This window comes from Danio aesculapii, chromosome 1, assembly GCF_903798145.1.
Source record: "Danio aesculapii chromosome 1, fDanAes4.1, whole genome shotgun sequence".
In the NCBI taxonomy this organism is placed as follows: Eukaryota; Metazoa; Chordata; class Actinopteri; order Cypriniformes; family Danionidae; genus Danio; species Danio aesculapii.
The window spans coordinates 46,151-71,321 of record NC_079435.1 but is presented as its reverse complement, the minus strand read 5'-3'; the positions used below and the strand labels follow the sequence as shown (position 1 = coordinate 71,321).

Sequence of the window (25,171 nt, the reverse complement as noted above, 5' to 3'; positions counted from 1 at the left end):
TAAAGCACAGGGTAAAACACAAAGAAAAACACAGAGTAAAACACAGAGTAAAACACAGAGTAAAGCACAGGGTAAAACACAGAGTAAAGCACAGAGTAAAGCAGAGTAAAGCACAGAGTAAAACACAGAGTAAAGCACAGGGTAAAGCACAGGGTAAAACACAGGGTAAAGCACAGAGTAAAGCACAGGGTAAAGCACAGGGTAAAGCACAGAGTAAAGCACAGAGTAAAGCACAGAGTAAAGCACAGAGTAAAGCACAGAGTAAAGCACAGAGTAAAACACAGAGTAAAGCACAGGGTAAAGCACAGGGTAAAGCACAGGGTAAAGCAGAGTAAAGCAGAGCTCTTTGATTTTTCAGCTGATGGTTCACAGCTGAGCACAGCCCAGTAAACTATAGATTAGGAGTAACAGAAGACCCTGTGGTCTGCAGATGATCAGTTGTGTGTTCCTCTCAGTGAAACTGATGCAGCTCATCCAGAATATCTGTGTTTCATTTAAAGGGGCAGATAGAACTGTGTGTCATCAGCGTAACAATGGAGCAGGCCGTACTGGTTAACAACAGAACCGAGAGGCAGCATGTAAAGAGGAAACAGGACTGGGGCCCAGACAGAGCCCTGAGGAGCCCCTCTGGATGAAACACAGTGTGTTTAAAGCAGTGTCACTGTATTGTGTGAATTAAAGCAGACTGAAGCTGCAGATCAGAGCTGTTGAGGAGCAGGGCTATGCTGCGGTGCATCACTCTGCAGATCATTTGTGCAGCAGACGCAGCAGCAGAAAGCGTTTAGCGCAGCGCTCTGGAACGCCGGACAGCTTCAGACGTGTCGGGAATGTGTGGAAAAGCCCAGCGCCCTCATTCTTCCTCTGCAGCTCTGAGAGTTGATGAACACACACCTGATGCCCCTGAGAGCCTGCGCTGACATCTGAACATCTGCCTTCAGGACGGTCCAGACACAAGGACAGTCTCAGCATCAGTGTGTGTGTGTGTGTGAGTGTGTGTGGAGATGCATGAGCTCACAGAAACATGCAGACGCAGAGACAGAATGAGAAACAGCTGCAAGAGAAGATCAGTTCCAGACCAGCAGAACCAGAGCTGAGCTAATGAAGCTAGAACCCACACACACACACACACACACACACCACAGGGAGAGTCTACTGTACAGCCAATATATAGGACTCACACATACCAGACTATCTGATATCATACTTGTCCATCAGTCTATATTTTTATCTGTCTGTCTATCTGTTTATCTATATATATATATATATATATATATATATATATATATATATATATATATATATAATATATATATATATATATATATATATGTCTGTCTCTCTCTCTATATATATGCCTATCTATCTATCTATCTATCTGTCTGTCTGTCTGTCTGTCTGTCTGTCTGTCTGTCTGTCTGTCTGTCTGTCTGTCTGTCTGTCTGTCTGTCTGTCTGTCTGTCTGTCTGTCTGTCTATCTATCTATCTATCTATCTATCTATCTATCTGTCTGTCTGTCTGTCTGTCTGTCTGTCTCCATGTCTGTTTGTCTTATTAAGAGTTTTTAAAAAGTAATCAAACTCACCAATATTATCAGTGTTTTACAAAACATATGGATAATCTCACTCAGGACATCGCGTCGACAAAATATGAGTTCACTCAATTGTGCTATGGTGATATCCATAACTCAACTATACTGCAGCTATATCAGAAAATAACCTGTTAGCATCAGAAAAGCGGACTGAAAAAACATTCAGGCAGAGATATTCAGTAATATCAATAATATTCAGTAATATCAATAATATTCAGTAATATCAATAATATTCAGTAATATCAATAATATTCAGTAATATTACGCCAATTGATTGATAATTTTACTGGATAATAATAATAAAATGAAGTTACTGTAATTGTGCAGCGCCGCTATGAGGATACACATGTTAATTAACAGCATGACCACCCAGCAATTGAATAGAGCTCTAAACACTGCCATCTTGGCTAAAACAAGACTCAATTTAAGAAATCAGTGAAAATCTAATAGACGGATAGAAGAATAGCCCGAACACTATAATCATCAGATACACAGATCACACGTGCAGTCAGTCAGTCCTGTCTATCTGATCACATTATGGCTAGTTTTGGGCTTTTGTCTATGAAATATTCACTGACAGTCCAAATTTTGCCTTGTTTGAGATGAGATATGTCTAAACATCTATTATACATCTATAATACATCTATTAGACATCTATTAAACTCTATTTTAAAGTCGGCGCCAGTGGTGTAGTGGTTAAAGCGTCGACACATGCACTCCGGTGCTCACGGCGACCTGAGTTCGATTCTGCCTCGTGGTCCTATGCCTATCCTTCTGCTCCCCATGCTTTCCTGTCAATACTCTCTACTGTCCTGTACAATAAAGGTGAAAAACCCCCGAAATAATAATCAATAAATCAATTTTAAACCATACAGATGTCAGTGTCTGTAATCCTGGTGTGTGTGAGCTGAGGACTGTAGAGATGTGCTGTACCTGCCAGTGTTGTGTTCAGCAGGAATAAAACCAGCGAGGAGACTCCGGTAATCCGGTTACTCTTCATCTTCATCCCGTTAGCAGCAGCGCACCTCCCGGCGCCCGTGTGTGTGTGTGTGTGTGCGTCTGTGTGTGTGTGTGTGCGCGCACCTGGAGATAACAAAAAACCTGGAGGAAAGAAAGAAAAAAAGTCCAACACCTTCATCCACCGACAGACTGAGCGACTGGAGCAGCTCCGCACCGCCTCACCTCATCCCTCTCTCTCTCTCTCTCTCTCCCTCTCTCTCTCTCTCTCTCTCTCCCTCTCTCTCTCTCTCTCTCTCTCTCTCTCCCTCTGAGGAAAGGGCATGTAATGATATCTGAGAATGTGGCTCCTTCACGGCAGCTCTTCTATGAAAGCCCTCTGCATTAATGAATGTTTCACTGGAAAGATTCATTGTAATCTTGGGTGTTATTTCCAATAATGCTCTGTTTATCTGTGGGTGTGAATATCCTACTGAACACAGAGTGAGGTGTACTGGTGTTGGTCCATTTGGTAAACGTGCAGAGAGGCTAGTGAAGGGGGAAAATGGAGATTTAGACATGTTATTGACTTGTTTAAATGAAGCATTAGATTGGAATATAAACTGTGTCAGCTGTCAGGGAATGCACTTTAATCTAAACTGAAATGGTGTGTGAATGAAGCTCTGTGTACGTTGTGTGAAGAGAACGCGCTATAGGTTTCAAGAGCTCACACTCCGCTGATGATTGATTATAAAGCTTGTTTGGCATGCTGTCCTGGGAGGGAGCTCTGAGCTCATAAGATCCTCGAGCCCGGGGCTCCCTCCCGTTTGCCAGGCGAGAGGGGAGTTTGAGCTCAGGTAGATCTGGAGAACTCCCCTGCTGTAGTAGCTAATGAACAGATAGTGAGTGCTCTTAAGAGATAACTACTTACTAGGAGCATGTCTATGGTGCTGATTTGGATCAGTCAATTAACTTAAGCTGCATGTTTTTGGACGGTGGGAGGACATCGGGGAACCCGGGGGAAACCCATGTGAGCACAGGGAGAACGTGTAAACTCCACACAGAAACGTCGATTGGCTTGGTAATGACTAGAACCAGTGGCGTTCTTGCTGTGAGGCAACAGTGCCAACCTATGGGCCACCATGCCACCCATCTAGGAAAGGAGGAGGAGTAGGGGTGGGAGGGGGGATTCTTCAAAATGAAGATGGCTGTGTGTGGAGAGGTAAGCATGATCGAACACCCAAGGAGGGGGGAGAGCAGGCTTGGAGCCCGGCGGCTAATCAGCAGGCCAATCAGAAATAATAAATAACACCTGTTTATTCTAGTGATTGGGCCGGAGAGACAACCTTCTTAAGGAGAACAGAAGGAGCAGCCGGGAGAAGAGGGAGAGAGCACACACACACACATACTACGAGTGTTGTGCACTCATTTAAAAATAAAACTTTACTGTTTACCTGAATCGCCGACCCTGTCTTCTTCTTCCCTCAATAACGAGCTTTGCTACAGTGGTGCCGAAACCCAGGAAGAAGAAGAAACTTTGCTGCCAGAATGGTTACTCCGTCTGCCAGTCCATGTGCGGAAGTCATCCAGGCGCTCGCGGCCCTCCACCAACAACAACACCATGCGCTGAGGGACCTGAGAGCAAATCTGGAAAGACGCTTCCAAGTCCTCGTAGAGGCCCAGCGGGAGGACCGCGAGCTAATCCGGAGTCTGCTGGCCCAGGAGATCCGGCCCGCTCCGACATCTGCCGCCCACCCTCCCATCTCGCTACAGAAGATGGCACCGGAGGACGACCCGGAAGTGTTCCTGAACCTCTTCGAGAGGTTGGCGGAGGCGTGTGGCTGGCCGCGGGCCGAGTGGCCGGTAAGAGTTATCCCCCTGCTGTCAGGCGAAGCCCAAATTGCCGTGCAGCAGTTACCGGCCCAGAATCTCCTGGAGTACGCTCACCTGAAGCGAGCCGTTCTCCAGCGGGCCGGCCGCAATCCGGAAGAGCAGCGTCAGCTCTTCCGCTCCATGGAGCTGACTGCCAGTGGCCGGCCCTTCGTGTTCGCGCAGCAGCTCCGTGACGCCTGCCGCAGATGGCTGGTGAAGGATGGCCTGACCACCGACCAGCTGGTGGATGCCGTGGTGCTGGAGCAATTCATCACCCGCCTCCCCTCCCGAACATCGGAGTGGGTCCAGTGCCACCGGCCAGAGGATCTGGACACGGCCATCTGGCTGGCGGAGGATCACCTGGTGGCGAGGTCCAGGGTCGGCGAAATAACCTCTCTCTCTTCTCCCCCTCTCCCTCTCTCTCCTCCTGTTCCCAGGCCCAGACTGCTGGGACCGCCCACACCAGCACCCAGATGGCGGTGCACAGAGGCGGATCGGCCGAACGTCCCAAGAGGGGCGGGTCCATATCCGGACGGCGGGGTGGAGCCACGACCCCTGGCGGTTCCCCAGACAGCGCCAGGTCTCTCTCCGGTTCAAGCAGTTGGTCTTGCTGGCCCTGGGGGTATAGTGAGAAGGGCTGGGCCGATGCATTGGCGCCGCGGGGGCGAGAATAGCACACCACAAATCTGCTCCATGAAGGAGGTGAGTGCGCTGATTCGGGTCCCCGCCACGCCAATCGTCGCCCCCGGTCGCGACGGGTTATACCGGATACCAGTGAGTATAAAAGGGGGTACATATCAAGCTTTGGTGGATTCGGGGTGCAACCAAACCTCCATCCACCAAAGCCTGCTTCAAGACCCGGCATTGGATACGAGCCGCACAGTAAGGGTAAGGTGTGTGCACGGGGATGTAATTCACTACCCGCTAACGGCGATAGACATTCAATTCCGGGGTAAAAAGCATAGCGTTGAGGTAGCAGTTAACCCGCACCTCAAACACCCGCTAATTCTGGGAACCAATTGGCCTGGATTTAATAGATTATTAGGGGTCTTATGTGCGGGTGTGTCTTGGAAGACGAAATCGCCGGGTAGGGGGTGTGTCGCTCAGCTGGGGGAATCCCAAGCGGTGACGTCACGCGCTGTCTCAGGGGAAGGGCTGGGAATTTCCCGGTGTAAAGACTTTCCCCTGGAGCAGTCTCGTGACGACACGCTAAGACATGCACTCGAAAGAGTGCAGGTGATAGATGGGGAAAACCTCCAGCCTGACCGGCCCCTCTCCTATCCATATTTTGCGATCATTAATGACAGGGTGTATCGAGTGACCCAAGACGCTCAGACAAAAGAAGATACTACCCAATTATTAGTACCAAAGTGCCGTCGGGAAATGCTTTTCCAGGCGGCTCATGCTAATCCTATGGCTGGACATTTAGGTCAGGCGGCCACATTAAATCGCCTCATGACCGGATTCTTTTGACCGGGCATTCACGGGGATGTTAGCAGATGGTGCGCTGCGTGCCGTGAATGTCAGCTGGTAAATCCACCGGCCACCCCAAAAGCGCCTTTGCGCCCGTTACCAATTATGGAGATGCCCTTCGAGAGAATTGGTATGGATCTCATCGGGCCATTAGAGCGATCCTCACGCGGGCACCGGTTTGCACTAGTCCTAGTGGATTATGCAACCCGCTACCCGGAAGCAGTAGCGCTCCGTAACATCTCAGCAAAGAGTGTTGCGGAAGCTCTGTTTCGTATAATCTCCCGAGTGGGAATCCCCAAGGAGATTCTCACTGATCAAGGCACCGCATTCATGTCACGCACCATGCGCGAACTTTATGGATTATTGGGCATTAAATCCATTCGCACCAGCGTCTATCACCCACAAACAGACGGGCTGGTGGAAAGGTTTAATCGCACGCTTAAATCAATGATCCGTAAATTCGTTCACGAGGACGCGAAAAATTGGGATAAGTGGTTAGAGCCCTTGTTATTTGCTGTGCGGGAGGTTCCCCAAGCCTCCACGGGTTTTCCCCCCTTCGAGCTTCTCTATGGCAGACAGCCCAGAGGGGTTTTGGACGTCATTAGAGAGGCTTGGGAGGACGAGCCTTCTAATAGTAAAAATGAAATTCAGTATATTCTGGACCTTAGAGCAAAACTCCACACACTGGGGCGGCTCTCTACGGACAATTTGCTTAAGGCTCAGGATGACCAACGCCGGCGATATGACAAGGGCACTAAACTACGTAAATTTGCACAGGGAGATAAAGTCCTTGTACTACTACCCACTTCCAGCTCTAAATTACTCGCCAAGTGGCAAGGGCCGTTTGTGGTCACACGACGAGTCGGTGATCTCGATTACGAGGTTGTTCGTTCGGACAGGGCTGATTCACGTCAGATTTATCACATTAATCTGCTGAAGCAGTGGAGGGAGCCGGAGGAAGTGGCGCTGGCTACGCTCGTTACTAACGAGGATGACCTGGGGCCAGAGAGCCCCGGCCGGGAACGGCCGGGCGCTCTGGTCACCGGAGGGGATCATCTCTCAGCGAGCCAGCTCCTCGATATCCGGCACCTCCAACGTGAATTCTCTGATGTGTTCTCACCCCTGCCCGGTCGTACTAACCTGATTCAGCACCATATCGAGACCGAACCGGGCGTGGTCGTTAGGACCCGGCCGTATCGCCTACCTGAACACAAGAAAAAAGTGATTCAGGAAGAATTGAGTAATATGTTGAAAATGGGAGTAGTAGAAGAGTCCCACAGCGACTGGGCCAGCCCGATTGTCTTGGTACCCAAGACTGACGGCTCGGTCCGGTTCTGTGTAGATTATCGCAAGGTAAATGCGGTGTCAAAATTCGACGCCTATCCAATGCCGCGTATTGACGAGTTGCTCGACCGGTTAGGTGCTGCTCGATTTTACTCGACTTTGGATTTAACGAAGGGCTATTGGCAGATCCCCTTGACTCCAATATCCCGCGAAAAAACGGCTTTCACAACGCCGTTTTGGATTACACCAATTCGTGACACTTCCGTTCGGGCTGTTCGGGGCACCGGCAACGTTTCAGCGTCTGATGGATAAAATACTCGGCCCTCACGTGGCATACGCCGCTGCTTATTTAGATGACATCATCATTTACAGTAATGACTGGCAGCGGCATATGCAACACCTGAGGGCAGTATTGTCGGCGCTGAGACGGGCCGGGCTCACGGCTAACCCACGGAAGTGCGCAATTGGGCGAGTGGAAGTAAGGTATCTGGGCTTCCACTTAGGCCACGGGCAGGTGCAGCCCCAAATTGATAAGACTGCAGCTATTGCCACCTGTCCGAGACCTAAGACCAAGAAGGAGGTGAGACAGTTTTTGGGGCTGGCGGGATACTATAGGCGTTTTGTCCCTAATTATTCGGCCCTCGTCAGCTCATTGACTGATCTCACTAAAAAGGAGGGACCAGATACCGTCCAATGGTCGGAGCAGTGTCAACAGGCCTTCTCAAAGGTAAAATCTATACTTTGCGGGGGGCCACTATTGCACGCTCCTGATTTTGCTCTCCCCTTTCTGTTACAGACGGATGCATCCGATCGGGGTCTGGGGGCGGTTCTCTCCCAGGAGGTGGCAGGAGTGGAACGGCCGGTGCTGTACATTAGCCGAAAACTCAGTAAGAGTGAGGCTAAGTACAGCACCATAGAGAAGGAGTGCCTGGCGATCAGGTGGGGCGTTCTCACTCTTCGCTATTACCTCCTGGGCAGGGAATTCGTCCTCTGTTCAGATCATGCTCCTCTCCAGTGGCTTCACCGCATGAAGGATACCAACGCGCGGATCACCCGTTGGTATCTAGCGTTACAGCCTTTTAAATTCAAGGTGGTCCACAGGCCGGGGGCGCAGATGGCTGTGGCCGACTTCCTCTCCAGGGCGGGGGGGGGGGGGGGAGGGCTGCAGGCCGGACGGCTCCCCGGCCTGAGGCGGGCGGTGGGGGTATGTGGAGAGGTAAGCATGATCGAACACCCAAGGAGGGGGGAGAGCAGGCTTGGAGCCCGGCGGCTAATCAGCAGGCCAATCAGAAATAATAAATAACACCTGTTTATTCTAGTGATTGGGCCGGAGAGACAACCTTCTTAAGGAGAACAGAAGGAGCAGCCGGGAGAAGAGGGAGAGAGCACACACACACACATACTACGAGTGTTGTGCACTCATTTAAAAATAAAACTTTACTGTTTACCTGAATCGCCGACCCTGTCTTCTTCTTCCCTCAATAACGAGCTTTGCTACACTGTGTTATGGAACTGAGGGTATTTATAGTGGCTTAGGAATCGTCTGATTGGTGAATCATACATTGAATAATGCGAGACCGGCCCCAAGCAATCGTAAACACGTGATGCTCTCAACATTAGCTTATAAATAAACTTCACTTAAAAAGTAAAAACAAAGTCTCTCTCTCTCTACGGCAATACTGAGGAACAGCTGAGCTGCTGCTGATACACATCACTCTCTCTCTCTCCTCATGAAATAATACTGTAGTAATGCACAGTAAATAGAATCATACTATAGTAAAACGCTCCGTCATACTGCAGTATTAACTGTAGTGAACTGATGAACTCTAGTAATTCCTATACTACAGTAAGCTGTGGTGTGTTGTAGTTTATTACAGAAAACTAAAGTATTACGTCATCGGTTTAAATTAGTGTAGCTGTTGCATTGCCATGGCAACTGCACAATTAATTAATGTACTGGATGACATTTGCTTGAATGTTTACATCATTAAATGTGCATTAATCAGGAAATCTGCATAAATCTGACTTTTTAGTGACATATAAAAGTACAACAAGCATCACTGTGTTTTATTATCTGGCATAATGTTCATGATTATTATCTGCATTGGCAGGTAAATTCAACATAGTTCTGAAAACGTAGCCCTATATACGTTTCTGGAGATCTCGAATTATGTAGCCAGAGGTAGGCATGGCTGTATTTTGTTTTTAAAGTCAATGTGACAGCGCGGTATGACACCGTTGCTTTTCGCGCTTACCAGCTGACCGCTTACCTTCGTATGGACGGCTTTCCTGCTGTTGCCAGTTTGTCCCGTTAGCTCGTCATGGACGCTGGTGGACTTGAGACACAGAGAGGAGTTGACCACGACGACAGGATTTGGGTCCAGTGAAGAACGGTTCCAGAAAGCAGGTAAGACAAAAACAGAAGCCAAAAAATAAAATAAACAAGTAAATAACAGGGTGAGAATGTGGTATAACGTGGTAAAAATCAAGTGACGGCCTTTTCTTTTTCTGGATTGCTTTTGAAAATTGTTGGTTTGGTTTAGGGAAAGAGGAGGGTGGGTCAGTCGAACAGTCAGTCAGTCAGTCAGTCAGTCAGTGAGTCAGTCAGACAGTAAGTCAACAGCGGCCTCTGGTGGGATTACATGAGAACAGCAGGTGCGAATGGCAATCGCAAGAGAAATTAGAGACATCAAAAGCATACACAGCGCCCTCTGGAGGATTCGCGAAAACAAACTGCAAAAACATAGCTCCTGGGATGTATTTGGCTCTCTCCAGAAATGTATATAGAGGTACAGTTTCAGAATGGGTTGTGTAAATCCTACTTTTGTTGGGGAATGCTGTAGATTTGTTTGATTCAATTGTTTTATCATAATTTAAACAAACTATTTGATTTTTTTTCTTTATAATTCACATTTAAATGAGCTTTACTGGCATGAGTTTCAGTATAGCACATCCGTACATAACATCATCAATTAAGCAAATACACATTCATTCATTCATTTATTTTCCGCTTAGTCCCTTTATTTATTAGGGGTCGCCACAGCGGAATGAACCACCAACTTATCCAGTATATGTTTTACGCAGTAGATGCACTTCCAGCTGCAACCCATCACTGGGAAACATCCATACATTCTCATTCACACACTATGGCCAATCTAGCTTACTCAATTCCTCTATACCGCATGTGTTTGGACTTGTGGGGGAAACCGGAGCACCCGGAGGAAACCCACGCAAACTTAGGGAGAACATGCAAACTCCACACAGAAACGGCAACTGACCCAGCTGAGACTCGAACCAGCGACCTTCTTGCTGTGAGGCCACAGCACTACCTACTGCGCCACCGCGTCGCCCTTAGATACATATGACCACACAAAAAGATGTTTTTTCTAAATATTAAATTGAATATGTTCTTAAATTAAATATCAAATATGTTAACATTATTATCTTACTGTAAATTAAATATATTTCAGTGAAGAGATGACATTCTGGGCACTTTATTTCTTATTATTATTTCAGCTGTGATTTCAGAAAGACTTCAGGTGTGGATTGTCCCTCAGTGTAATCAGAGGTGTAGAGCTCAGACAAGAGTTCATCTGTTTCTTAATCTCTGAATGTTTTTTAAGTCTTTGAGTAAATCTTAGCTGGTCGCTGATTTTCGCTTGTCTTTCTGTTTTATTTCAATGTTTTTCCTCTGTTAAACTCAGATTTTATTAAAATGTAAACTGCTTTATTAATAAAATGTATTATTATTATTATTATCACTAATAAATGACCCGTTTATAATGAAACATACCAACTGTAACTCGTCCAACCGCACACCAGATCACCAGCCGCCTCACACACACACACACACACACACACACACACACACACACACACACATAAACATGCTTGAACAAGATGTCGAGCTGCCCAACTAATAAAATAAAATGTGCTCTGGCAGATTCCAAATTCCTGCTTGAACTGAGCCTTAGGGTGTGCGCGCACACACACACACACACACACACACACACACACACACACACACACACACACAGTCAATCACAGTGATGAGCCTCTTTTGCTGCTTTCTCCAAGAAATGCCAAAAGAGTGTGATTCTGTAAGGGCGGGGTCAAAGGTCATCCCCTGCAGCTGACCCTGATCTTGACCTCTGCTCTGCTCACCTGCTCCAGCAGCAGATTTAGCGTGCAGAGAAAGACAAGCTGTTACCGCGGTGAATGAGTGATGTGATGATGTGAACGCATGTAAACTTTTATTGAAGCCTGAGTGAGATCAGCATGTCCCAGCAGCACCGCTCTCGCTCTCGCAGGGTTTCGTTGTTTTAGCCAGTGTAAGAGACGTTCTTTAGGTGTTGATATCTTATCTGCTTTACTTTCATTAACGGGTGATTTATTTACAAAGCAGGCTTTTATTATGGGCTTTAAAGAGCCCCTATGATGCATTATAAGAGGTCACAGTTTGGTTTTGAGGTCTCCAACAACAGGCTGATCCGCACGCAAGGACATAAAGCACTCTTAATATGCAGATATTCTGCAGACCTCATTATCCTCATTACTGTGATTGGTCTGATGACCCAGTCTGTTGTGATTGGTCTGATGACCCAGTCTGTTGTGATTGGTCTGATGACCCAGTCTGTTGTGATTGGTCTGATGACCCAGTCTTTTGTGATTGGTCTGATGACCCAGTCTGTTGTGATTGGTCTGATGACCCAGTCTGTTGTGATTGGTCTGATGACCCAGTCTGTTGTGATTGGTCTGATGACCCAGTCTTTTGTGATTGGTCTGATGACCCAGTCTGTTGTGATTGGTCTGATGACCCAGTCTGTTGTGATTGGTCTGATGACCCAGTCTGTTGTGATTGGTCTGATGACCCAGTCTTTTGTGATTGGTCTGATGACCCAGTCTTGTTGTGATTGATCTGATAACCCAGTCTTGTTGTGATTGGTCTGATGACCCAGTCTGTTGTGATTGGTCTGATGACCCAGTCTGTTGTGATTGATCTGATAACCCAGTCTTGTTGTGATTGGTCTGATGACTCAGTCTTGTTATGATTGGTCTGATGACCCAGTCTGTTGTGAGTGGTCTGATAACCTAGTCTTGTTGTGATTGGTCTGATGACCCAGTCTGTTGTGATTGGTCTGATGACCCAGTCTTGTTGTGATTGATCTGATAACCCAGTCTTGTTGTGATTGGTCTGATGACCCAGTCTGTTGTGATTGGTCTGATGACCCAGTCTGTTGTGATTGATCTGATAACCCAGTCTTGTTGTGATTGGTCTGATGACTCAGTCTTGTTATGATTGGTCTGATGACCCAGTCTGTTGTGATTGGTCTGATAACCTAGTCTTGTTGTGATTGGTCTGATGACCCAGTCTTGTGATTGGTCGACTGCATTCACCGTGAGGAGGAAAGGAAGTATATGCAGAATATATACTGTAGCTATGGGGTAGACAAATAATCATGTCTTTCCTTTTGACATAAGTTTATAACTCTGCTTGCAGCATTGGCAGATTATTTTGCTCGTTTTCAGGGAAAACTTACTTCATTATTGCTGAAAACAATACTATATTTTTGCTAGTTACTTCTTGACCTAAGAATTTTCTGATATTTGGGCTAGAAAAATCTAAGGAAAGCTGTTTTTCAGTGCAGCATGAGCTCATTGGGCTCCAATAAAGTGGACTAATGAAACCCAATGACACAAAATGAACACATATTCCAGATTTTGTGGCTGAGAGTGTGTCATCAAACATTAGACTGGAATGGTGTTATCCTGATTGTGTGATTTGAAAGGATCATCAGGTGTGTTGATGTGTGACGTTGCGTGCACTGCTGTGTTCGGCCGCTGGGTGGCGCTCCCTCACTCTCACTCTTTATTTACATTACACTTAATGTGGAATGATACACTGATCATCAGAGGGGTCCATCTTTACGGTGATGTTAGTTTGTGTAATATGCCCCAGTGAATCAAATTTACATATTTAATTAATCAAAGCTGTTTAGGTTTTCAGTGTTGTACGGGATATTGAGTGTATTCTGTCCTACAGTAACCTCTGGTCGGCTATTTGTGTGGTTTTAAATGACATTATTGATATAAAACAAACTTTGCATTCCTGCACCAATATATGGATGAGCTTGAACTTATTTATTATTTACTGTACTTCCATGATCAATCACATGTATAATAAAATACAATATATGCAGTTAGTTTTACGATAAGCTATAGAAATGCTGATTTTACATTTGTGTGAACACTAGATCAGGCTGCTGAATGACTGCATATTTTCCCGCATAAACTGATTGGCGCGATTATGCATTCACAATGGTATGAACCGTTATAGGGGTGTTCAGATGTATATTTATATTATCTATTATTTTAATTATTAACATTACGTAAGATACAGATCAGAGCAAACTATTTATTAACAATTTAAAGAGCTGACCCCCTCATACTTCTTGTTTTAACGTCCTTCAGCGGAGATAAAGTGTTAATTAGCGGGTCCAATCCCCCCAAACCTTCCTGTAATTCGGACCCTGATTACACTACAGATCTTGATGGTCAATATGACTGTGTGTGATTTTTGTACATCATCTTTAAAGTGACTCGTATCTGATGACTGTATTTATATTGTACATACAAAGAATGACTGGGCTCTCCATAACTGTATTTAATCTGTTTACAGGGTTTAATTTTTTTGTTTTTCTATAGTTTATGACAAAAAAGTATTCATTTGGCCATCTTCTGTCAATCTAGCCTTTTTAAAACCTGTAATTATGTGTGATTTATGTATGTGATGCAATAGTTTCAATCATATATTTTCTTTTCCACTTAGTCCCTTTATTAATCAGGGCTCACCACATCACAATGAACCGCCAATTATTCCAGCTTAAGTTTTACAGAGCGGATGCCCTTTCAGTTGCAACCCATCACTAGGAAACACCAATGACAATCTAGCTCACCCAATTCCCCTATAGCGCATGTGTTCGGACTGTGGGGGAAACCGGAGCACCCGGAGGAAACCCACGCCATGTCTGACATTGTGGGTATTTATTAAAGATAAATAGATTTGTGTTTTATTTGTAAACTTGAAGCTAAAAATTTTATAATCATGTATTTTTAGTTGGATGTCTTGTTAGAGGAGCATCACATTGGCACAGTGGGTAGCACAATCGCTTCACAGCAAGAAGGTCGCTGGTTCGAGTCTCGGCTGAGTCCGTTGGTGTTTCTGTGTGGAGTTTGTATGTTCACCTCGTGTTGGCGTGGGTTTCCACTGGGTGTTCCAGTTTCCCTCACAGTCCAAACACATGCGCTATAGGGCAGTGTTTCTCAACCACGTTCCTGGAGGACCACCAGCTCTGCCCATATTCCAAGTCTCCTTAACAAAAGACATCTGATTCAGATCATCAGCTCATTAGCAGCGACTGAAAGACCTGTAATGGGTGTAACAGACAAAGGTGACATCCAAAACATGCAGTGTTGGTGGTCCTCCACGTGGTTGAGAAACACTGCTAGGAGAATTGGGTAAGCTAATCTGTCCACAGCGTATGTGTGTGATTGATGGTGTATGGGTGTTTCCCAGTGATGGGTTGCAGCTGGAAGGGCATCCGCTCCATGAAACATCTGCTGAATAAGTTGGTGGTTCATTCTGTTGTGGCGACCCCTAATTAATAAAGGGACTAAGCCAAAAAGAAAATGAATGAATAAATGTCTTGTTAGTATATATGTTGTTTGTTGTCTCCATTATAAATGAAATTAACAAATATATTTTTGAACTGTTATTTGTTCAAACTATAACAGAATTCAATAGATATCAAAGATTTTCAGAAAAAGGAAATAATAGTGAGAGTGAAAAACGGCAGTAATAATGTTAAATTTATCATTTTAAAGAATGTTAATTGGACCATCCCGCCAAAAAGCAAACATTACAGACACCTCTCATAGACGGTTATAAGGTTTTTTATAAGTTGATGCAACGCTGGCATAATACAGCAGGTTTAAGCATGTCTGTATAAGTTTAAGCATGTCTGTAGGTTTAAACAAACCTAATATAAAAACAGTGGAGGATTTAAGATGCTGACGACCGTTAAACGCGTCATAACCGTCTTGATGAAAAGCTCGCGGGCTCTTCAGTCGGGATAATCCGTGCGCGTTCGCGTGACCTGTCCTCCTGCGCGCTCCCGCCTGCTGATTGAGGCTCCGGTTCTCCGGTTCGGTGATGGCGAGCGCGGGGCAGAAAGTGGTGCTGATCACCGGCTGCTCCTCCGGCATCGGGCTCGGGATCGCCGTGATGCTCGCCAGAGACAAGCAGCAGCGCTACTACGGTGAGTTATTAATTACCGGGTTATTAACGGTTTGTGCAGCCATTAAAGAATACAGCTGAGCCTGAACTGCAGCTGTAATGAGCCTGTATGAACACTGCTTTACTGGAATAATAATAATGATCATCAAATAAATGAAGGAGACGCAGATTACTGTGTTTTACAGACACTACAGGACACATCTCTCAACACTCAGGTGACTTTTGCAGAACTCGACACAGTGAGCACAACAGAAGTCTGAGTGGGCTAAACTGAGGAGCAATTCTCTGTGTTTTCAATTCAATGACTACATCTCTCAGATTTCATCAACTCTTTTCTCACTCAGACACAACAACTGCCCAAAGTGTGTGTACGTACAGGACATTCAGCATGTGCTTACACACTGTTTTCAACACTGTTCACCTTCTGTTCAACACAATAACATCATGCAGAACTCAACAGCAGTGTTTTACTGAAACATATTTCACATCTACACATGCAGTTTAAGCAGTCAGATCAGCATTACTGTAGTATCTGGATCAGTGGATGGTGTGCATACAAACTCTTGTGTTTTGGAATTACTTAAATAAATAAAGGACATTAAATATAGAGGATTCTGCATCATGTCTGATTCATCCCAGTATCATATACTGCAGTTATAAACAGAGATGTGTGTGATGCTGCATGTTGTTAGTGTGTTCAGCTCATTGTCTTGTGGGTGATAAAGTGTGTTTGTGGGCTGTCCACCTCTGCTAGTGTTCTGGAGGAATGAGTTTATTTGAGAGCTGATAAAGTGTTTTGGTCGCTGTAGTGCATTCTGAATGTGGTATGAACTGCTCTGCTAATCTGACAGTCGGACAGGAGAATTGTGGGAAGAGTTCTGCAAAAGTGACCTGAGTGTTGAGAAATGTGTCCTAGCATCTGGAAAACACTGTAATATTAATACATGATGCTGATATAATAACCACTGAACTCACTGAGTTTGATTATCACACTCAAAACTATTATTTGTGCTTGTTCAAACTACTTATTTAAAATAAGCTGAATCAACACAATTCTTGACATTTCATTAGGACAACTCAATTTTTTATGTTCAATCCAAATAAATTTGTTAAAAGTGTGAAGTTAACTTAATCTTAATAATGACTGCTGATAGGTCAGATCTGACTAATTACACACAATCACTGACATATGAGTGCATGTGTGTGTGTGTTTATATTTGTGTGCATGTGTATGTGTAAGAATGTGTGTACACGTGTGTGTGTGTGAGAGAGAGAGAGAGTGGATGTGTATGTGTACATGTGTATAAAAGAGTGAGTGGGTGTGTATGTGTGTGAGAGTGTGGATATGTGTGTGTGTGTGTGTGTGTGTATGTGTGTGAGAGAGTGTTTATGTAAGCGTACATTTATTAGAGATTGAGTGTGCATGTGTACGTGTTTTTGTGTATGTGTGTGTGTGTGTGTGACAGCAGTTGTGTATGTATACATGTGTACATCTGTGTGTGTGTGTGTGGGTCAGAGAAGGTCTGCTCTGCTGTCTGCATGATATTAACAGTGATTTTACACTGATAACAGATGAATCTCAGCAGGCTCAGCTATAAAAGCTAGGTATGAGTGAACAATAATGATGATAAGAATAATGTTCATCATCAGGCTGACAGTAATATTTGTCAAATTAAAACAGATGAAGAAGATGATGTCAAACTTGCAGAGCAGCGGTCAGGAATAAAGATTCAGATTAAAGTCTGACTCTTCTACAGTCTGTAATATAATCTAAAATCAGCCCTGATCTGAATATCAGCAGAGTCTGCACATATAAACTAGTGTCAGTGTGTGTGTGTGTGTGTGTGTGTGTGTGTGTCCACTGCTGTTGTTTTGATGCTTGAGAGCATTGTTGGTTTGACCCGTGTGTGTTCTGAGCTGCCCTCTATCCCTGATTATAGCATTGAGTGAGTGTAACACACGTCAGCACATTACACACACACACACACACACACACACACACACACGCATGCAGACACTCATTACATCATGTCACGAGAGTGATTATGGGTTTATAGATCATCGCTGTCAGAGTCTTAATCTCTCAGTCGTCATCTGCTGAACTCACTGAACCTACAGTACATGTGTGTCACTGTATGTGTGTGTTTGTGTGTGTGAATGCCAATCAGAGGTGTCTACAGTGCATCTAGACAGTATTGATAGCGCTTCCCTTTTTCCACATTTGTTTATGTTCCAGCCTCATTCCAACATGGATTAAATTCATTGATTTCCTCAACATTCTACACACAATCCCCTATAATGACAGTGTGAAGAAAGAGTTTTAGAAATTGTTGCAGATTTATTAAAAGTAAAACACCTGATAAATCAGATGTACATCAGTGTTGACAGCCTTTGGCGTGAAGCTCTAAACTGACCTCAGGTATATTCTGTTTCCACTGATCGTTCTTGAGATGTTTCAGCAGCTTCATTGGAGTTCACCTGTGGTCAATTCAGCTGATTGGACATGATATGAAAAGGCATACACCTGTCTATATAAGGGCCCAGGGTTGACAGTGCATGTCAAAGCACAAATCAAGCATGAAGGCAAAGGAATTGTCTGTAGACCTCCGAGGCAGGATTGTCTGGAGGCACAAGGCTGGGGAAGGTTACAGAAACATTTCTGCTGCTCTGAAAGCTCCAATGAGCACAGCGGCCTCCATCATCCATAAGTGGAAGATATCTGAACTACCAGGACTCTTCCTAGAGCTGGCCGACCATCTGAGCTGAGTGATCGGGGGAGAAGGGCCTTAGTCAGGGAGGTGATCAATAACCCGATGGTCACTCTGTCTGAGCTCCAGCGTTCTTCTGTGGAGAGAGGAGAACCTTACAGAAGGACAACCATCTGTGCAGCGATCCACCAATCAGGCCTGTATGGTAGAGTGGCCAGACAGAAGACACTCCCCGCCTGGAGTTTGCCAAAAGTCATCTGACAATGAACCAAAGCACACTTTCAAAATATCAATGGAGCGGCTTCACAACAACTCGTTGAATGTCCTTGAGTGGCCCAGCCAGATCCCAAACCTAAATCCTATTGAACATCTCTGGAGAGATCTGAAAATGGCTGTACACCGTCACTTCCCATCCAACCTGATAGAGCTTGAGAGGTACTGCAAAGAGGAATGGGCAAAAGCCCCAAAGACAGGTGTGCCAAGCTTGTGGCATCATATTCAGAAAGACCTAAGGCTGTAATCGCTGCCAAAGGTGCAGAGACAAAGTATTAAGCACAGGCTGAGAATACTGATGTACACAACCCAGGCTCATTCTGAGAACGTAGTCCCGGGGACGTTTCTGGAGACCGCGAAATACGTAGCCGGGGGTACGTACGGCTGCATTTCATTTTTTTAAGCGAACGCTGCGGGGCGGTGTGACGCCGTTCCCTTCGGCGCTTGCCGGCCGGCCGGCCAGTCGGCCGCTCGTCTCCGTGTGGAGGGCTTTCCCGCTGCAGCCAGTTTGTCCGGTTAGCTCTTCGTGTACTCTGGCGGACTCGAGGCGCAGGGAGGGGCTGACCACGACGACGACGACGACCGGGTTCGAGTCCGGGGAAGAGCGGTTCCAGAAATCAGGTAAGAAAACAAAAACAAAATCCAAAAAATGAAGCGAACAAGTTCGTCACAGGTTGAGAATGTGGTCAAAATCCGAAAACGTGGTAAAAATCAGACGAGGGCTTTTCTTTTTCTGGACGGCTTTTGTGAACCGTCGTTGGTTGGGTTTAGGGACGGAGGAGGGTGGGTCAACCGATTGGCCGGTCGCACGGGCAATCATTCTGTCATCTAGGCAGACAGGCGGAAGGTCGTTCGACAGCGGCCTCTAGCGGGTTTACGCGAGAACGGCGTGGGAAAAAGCGCGCACAGCGGCCTCTCGTGGACTCGCGAAAACAAAAACTGCACAAATACATACCTCCCGGGACGTATTTCGCGGTCTCCAGAAACGTCCCCGGGACTACGTTCTCGGAATGAGCCTGGGTTGGATGTACATCTGATTTTACAGCTTTTTTATTTTTAATAAATCCGCAACAATTTCTTAAACTCTTTCTTCACACTGTCATTATGGGGGATTGTGTGTAGAATGTTGAGGAAATCAATTTAATCCATTTTAAAATAAGGCTGTAACATAAAAACATGTGGAAAAAATGAAGCGCTATCAATTCTTTCCGCATGCACTGTATGTGTATCTGTCTGTGGTGTGTGTGTGTGAGTGTATCAGTCTCTAATCCAGCAGTGTGTGTGTATGTGTTCAGTCATTGCTACGATGCGTGACCTGAAGCGTCAGGATAAGCTGGTGTGTGCGGCGGGAGATGCGTTCGGGAAAACACTGACGGTGCTCACACTGGACGTCTGCAGCAATGAGTCCGTCAGACAGTGTGTGGACAGCATCAAAGACCGGCATATAGACATTCTGAGTGAGTGAAACACACACACACTTACACACGCACACACACACACACACAGCCTCCAGTGGATTGTGCTCATCCATGCTTAGGTTAAGATCACAGAATTAGACTCAGCAGAGAGATTTAGTGTTCAGGTTGACAGTTAATCTGAGCCACAGGGATGCAGATAACCCACAGGAAGCAGACGCTCAGCTGGACCAGCAGGGGTCGCCAGACATGCGCTTCCTCCAAACATTTGTGTAGCCATTGGTTCAAATAATCTAAAGTTGTGCTGTGTGTGTTGTTACTAACCAGCTGCTGATCCCGATCTGTGTGTGTGTGTGTAGTCAATAATGCTGGCGTGGGTCTGGTGGGCCCGGTGGAGGGTCTCAGTCTGGATGATATGATGAAGGTGTTCGAGACGAACTTCTTCGGTGCGGTGCGCATGATTAAAGAGGTGATGCCGGACATGAAGAAGCGGCGCTCAGGACACATCATCGTCATCAGCAGCGTGATGGGCCTGCAGGGTGAGCACACACACACACACACACACACGCTCAGAGCTCATAAACACTCATACCTGCGCTGCTCTTCTTCACAGGTGTGGCCTTTAATGACGTTTACGCCGCGTCGAAGTTTGCCATCGAGGGCTTCTGTGAGAGTCTGGCCGTCCAGCTGCTCAAGTTCAACGTCACGTGAGTTTCATCTCAGCATCTGCTAACACACACACCTGCATCACAGTGGTGTCATGTCCCTGTGGGCGACCTGCACATTCACAGAGTGTGTGTGATGAAGACGAGGGTGATTCTTCATGCTGAACAGATCTGAGGACTGAAATGAGATTGATCTGCTTTGTTTTAGAGTTGTTGACTCTCAGGCTGCACACAGAATCATAGCCAACAGGAGGGTTAAAACTAGACCAACTAGAGGAACGCAAACAGATGCAGTGGGTTCACTACTTCCTCTGGAAGAGACCCAGAGCGGATGAGCTGACATGTTTACTCCTGTACTTACTGTCATCCGATTGTGGACAGATGGATGACATTTATCTAAGCACCAGTGTGTGTCTGATCTAGGCATGGGCCGGTATAAGATTCTGACGGTATGATAACCTTGGATAAATAAATCTCCGTTTCACAGTATTGTGATTACTGCTCGAAAGTATATTCTTTTAAAATATTTGGGTTTCTCCTTTGAAAACAATATATTTCATTTTGTGAAAGATTAATAATATTTTGGAGCAGTAAACATGTCAGGTTGAATAATGTAAATGAATCATTGACTTCTGCTGTCTTCAAAAACAGATTTCTTTACCATTTAAAACAGCATCTTTAGATATCTATTCTGCTGGAGATACTGTTGACCTAAAAACAAAAAAATTAAATATAACACTCTTACACATACCTTAGGAACGGCAGAACATTGAGATGGTTTTAAAACCTTGACTTTTCCAAACTGCGGTACACCTTGAAACCGGTTATCGTCCCATGCCTAGCCTGGTCTGAAGCTCTGTGCACACTGAAGGTCCAAATTGTCATGTGTGTGTTTTCGTGTTCAAATCCGATAAATTTGTCACACACAAACTCTGCACACGACTCAATTCACACTTTACAAGACAATACAAAATCTGGGTTAGTGAAGATGATTTTGTTGTCTTCTTCCTGCCGAACCAAAGAGGAAATATTGAGTCCATCCCATCCCCAGACTGCAGAGAGAGGAAGGAGATGCAGCTCCTAATCAAAGAGCTACAGGATCATCCAGACACATTCAGTTGTTATTTCAGGATGCCCACGGCTCAGTTGATATACTTCGCTAGCGATACCAGAACCACATCTTCTTATTTTGATCTTCTTTTTTTAACATATTAATTTCTGTCATCCAGTTGATTCTGAGCAGAGACTGGCAGTTTGTCTAAGACACACAGACACACACGTAGGCATGAACCGGCAAAGATTCTGACATATGATGACCTTGGATGAAAATATCAGTTTCACTGCTTTGTGGTATTGTGATCACTGCTCTAAAATATATTGTGCTTAAATGTCTGGGTAAAAACTCAACTTTTTCCCTTTTCAGCACAGTATATTTTAATCTAAGAAAGATTTATGATATTTTGGAGCAGTAAACATGTCAGGCTGAATAACTCAAATGAATCCTTGACTTCTGCTGTCTTCATTAGGTTCAAAAACACTGATTCTTTACCATTCAAAACTACATCTTTGGATATATTTTCTGCTGGAGACACTGTTGTCCTAAAAAACAAAAAAAAAAGTAAAATTTCTTACACATACCTTAGGAACGCTATTGCAGAACATTTGGATGGTTTTAAAACCTTGGCTTTTCTAAACCGCAGTATACCTTGAAAACGGTTATCGTCCCATGGCTACACACTTTGTATTGCGAGACCAAGTAGATTAGTTCTCCAATGCCAGTTTGGATTTCGTCTTTCACTTGTATGGCAGCCCTGATTTGTCAAAACTCCTCTTAAAATGTCTTTTTGGGTGTGAAAACTGGAAAAAAACAAGGAAAAAATCTAACCTGATTCTAATTTTTTTATGACGGACGACCGTTTCAGAGGCAGTTTGTCAGTACGATTGACATAATGTGAGGTTGAATTGATTTTACAACATGTAAACATTACAGACAAAATTTCACATTCTATGTGCAGTAACCCAGCCTCAGACGTTACGCCGGGCACCACACGGGCCTGTGGTTAACGCCTCATTCACACGGGGCGTCAGTCGGCTGTAGCCAACTGCTGACTAATTTCATTGGCTGACGCTGCTGTGACGATCGCGTCAGCCCCAACTTCAGACACGCCCACTGTCGAGTGTTGATGCTGAAGCCCCGTGTGAATCAGGCATAAAGGTCTGATTCATATGACACACTTTTCTGGAAACACTTTAGCAGTGCCTCAACCCTCCTCTGATTGGTTTAAAGACAGAGGATTTTGGTGAATTGAGTGTGCAGCGATCTTCATCAGCCCGCCTGGAAACAAGTCTGAGCGGATAAACAAGCTGTGATGTTCATATTGATGACAGTGTTCATGAATAAACCTATAACTTTCTGAGAGACTAGTGAATGAATGATGTGAAGCTGCGTCTCAGACTTATTCTGAAGACATTTACACACCCATAAACACGGCACAGCACAAAACTAAACGTGATTGGTTGGTTAACCTGTCAGTCATATAACAAAGGGCCGGTTCTTGATCATTCAAAGCTCGTCAGTCGTCAGTCTGAACTCTGTCTATGAGAGACTAGTGTGTATCTCTCTCTCTCTCTGTGTGTGTGTGTCAGTATGTCGATGATCGAGCCTGGGCCCGTTCACACTGAGTTTGAGATGAAGATGTACGATGACGTCTCCAAGAAGGAGTATCCCAACACTGACCCAGAGACGATGCACCACTTCAGGACCTGCTATCTGCCCACCTCAGTCAACATCTTCCAGGGCCTGGGACAAACGCCCGAGGACATCGCCAAGGTCAGAAAACACAAACAACTCTTCAGTATATCCACAAACACAACAGCGCACACACAGCTGGAGCGACACTGGATTATTTGTAGTCTGGATCGTGTAATCAGATTTCGACAGTACTGGTAACCAGAGTTGGGGAAATTCACAGATGAAAACAGTGTAAAGACATTTTATCCATATTCCAAAACACAGGTGTATCATATTTTCTCATTTTACTCTGGGACTTCCCTATTCTGGTGATCACCCCCCCTCTGTGGTCTTTTTTGGTACGTATTAATCTATTGAACGTCTCCAACAGATTAAATTTTTCACCTAAAATCGGAAAGTTAAGCCTTACAGCTTTACCTGGCTGAGGCGGGATCTCCTACTTTCATTTTAATTCTGCAATAACTTTTTAAAAAGCTATTAAAGTTAATTAAAGCTTAACTCGAATTACATTTAAAAAAGTAACTGAAATACTATTATTACTATTTTTAAGTTATGCATTACTCGTTACTTAGAAAAGGGTACACATAACTCATGCTACTGTAATGCATTCCCCCAACACTGGTTGTAGCTGTATAATAACTGTATAACAGTGCGCTGATGATGTGACTGAAATCTCACCGTCTCTGAAGGTCACGAAGAAGGTGATTGAGTCTCCGCGTCCGCCGTTCCGCAGCCTGACCAACCCTCTGTACACACCAATCGTGGCGCTGAAGTACGCAGACGACTCCGGCGACCTGTCCTTACACACCTTCTACCACATGCTGTACAACCTGGGCGGAGTCATGCACGTCAGCGTGAGGATCATGAAGGTGCTGAGCTTCAGCTGGATGAGGAGACGAGCCGTATCACCTGACTGACACACACACACACACACACACCTGCGGATGCTGGAGGAGATGAGCCGTATCACTAACACACACAGTTTCATATAGAATATAAAGCACTATATTAGTGTATATTTTAAGCAGATGAGACTTAAGACCATATGGTTTTTAAAGTCTGTGTGAAATCTAAATTTACAATATGTATTTGCTAGAGCATATTAGCTGTGTTTCCACCCAAAGATGTGAATTAGACTTATTCACTAACTGTAATATCTGCTAATCATCAGTGAGTAAATCAGCATCTCCACCAGTGCTGCACAGAGCACCACCTCCTCAGCTGAAATGCATTCAGTAAATTTGTTTTCATTGTAGTTTATACACATTTTCTATTGGATATAAAGTTGATGCTGCTCAGTTGTGCAAATAATCTTTTTAAATGTGCATCTTAGAGTTTCCAGCAAGCATTTTAATGTGCATATCCAAAATTAGCATAAAAATAAGGTGATGGAAACAGCTGTTGTTGTTCTGTAGGTTAACAATGGGTACAAATGAATCCACTGAAACTTCAATGTTCATTTTGGTCATCTTCAAGCTGAAGCATCTGCTTGGATTTGCTCCTTTCATGGGCGTTGCTAGGCTTATTTTAGGGGGGCTGTGCTATTTTTATTTCAAAATAAACTACCAATATAAAACACTTTACAGCTCGTGTGGCGTTAATTATACCTGCACAAAAATGATAAAACACAGTGACAGAAGCACTTGTCTGCTATTAAAATAATACTTATTTATTATCATTCAGATCGTGAAATATGTGAATTAGCCTGTATTTGTATGTATGCCATTTAATTAGAAAAGTGGCAGTTTATTTATTTAATACATGGAAACAAAAATGCACTTGAAAGTGGTTTTTACTACAGTAAACAGGTGGGTTGAGCCTTTTTGGCTTATTCAGAACTCAAACGGTTGTGCCTGTCTACTATTTATAAATGTAATATTAGGCTTTATATATATATATATATATATAT

General features: G+C 44.7%; 2 protein-coding genes across 2 annotated transcripts in view; one reads left to right on the top strand and one right to left on the bottom strand.

The window, feature by feature from the left end:
- The window catches only part of col5a3b (collagen, type V, alpha 3b), a 29,180-nt gene extending 27,978 nt beyond the window's left edge, over positions 1–1,202 (bottom strand). Inside the window, exon 1 of the mRNA XM_056463602.1 lies at positions 1,185–1,202. Within this exon, the coding sequence (XP_056319577.1) occupies positions 1,185–1,202 (18 nt within the window). The remainder of the gene's footprint in view (positions 1–1,184) is intronic.
- Positions 1,203–15,285: 14,083 nt separating this feature from the next.
- rdh8b (retinol dehydrogenase 8b) lies at positions 15,286–24,745 on the top strand. Its single transcript, XM_056456844.1, has 6 exons — positions 15,286–15,471; positions 19,726–19,887; positions 20,205–20,384; positions 20,459–20,552; positions 23,157–23,340; positions 23,952–24,745. Exons 1-6 carry the CDS (start codon positions 15,366–15,368, stop codon positions 24,177–24,179), a joined length of 954 nt encoding a protein of 317 aa, XP_056312819.1. The 5' UTR covers positions 15,286–15,365; the 3' UTR covers positions 24,180–24,745.
- The last annotated feature ends 426 nt before the right edge of the window (positions 24,746–25,171 follow it).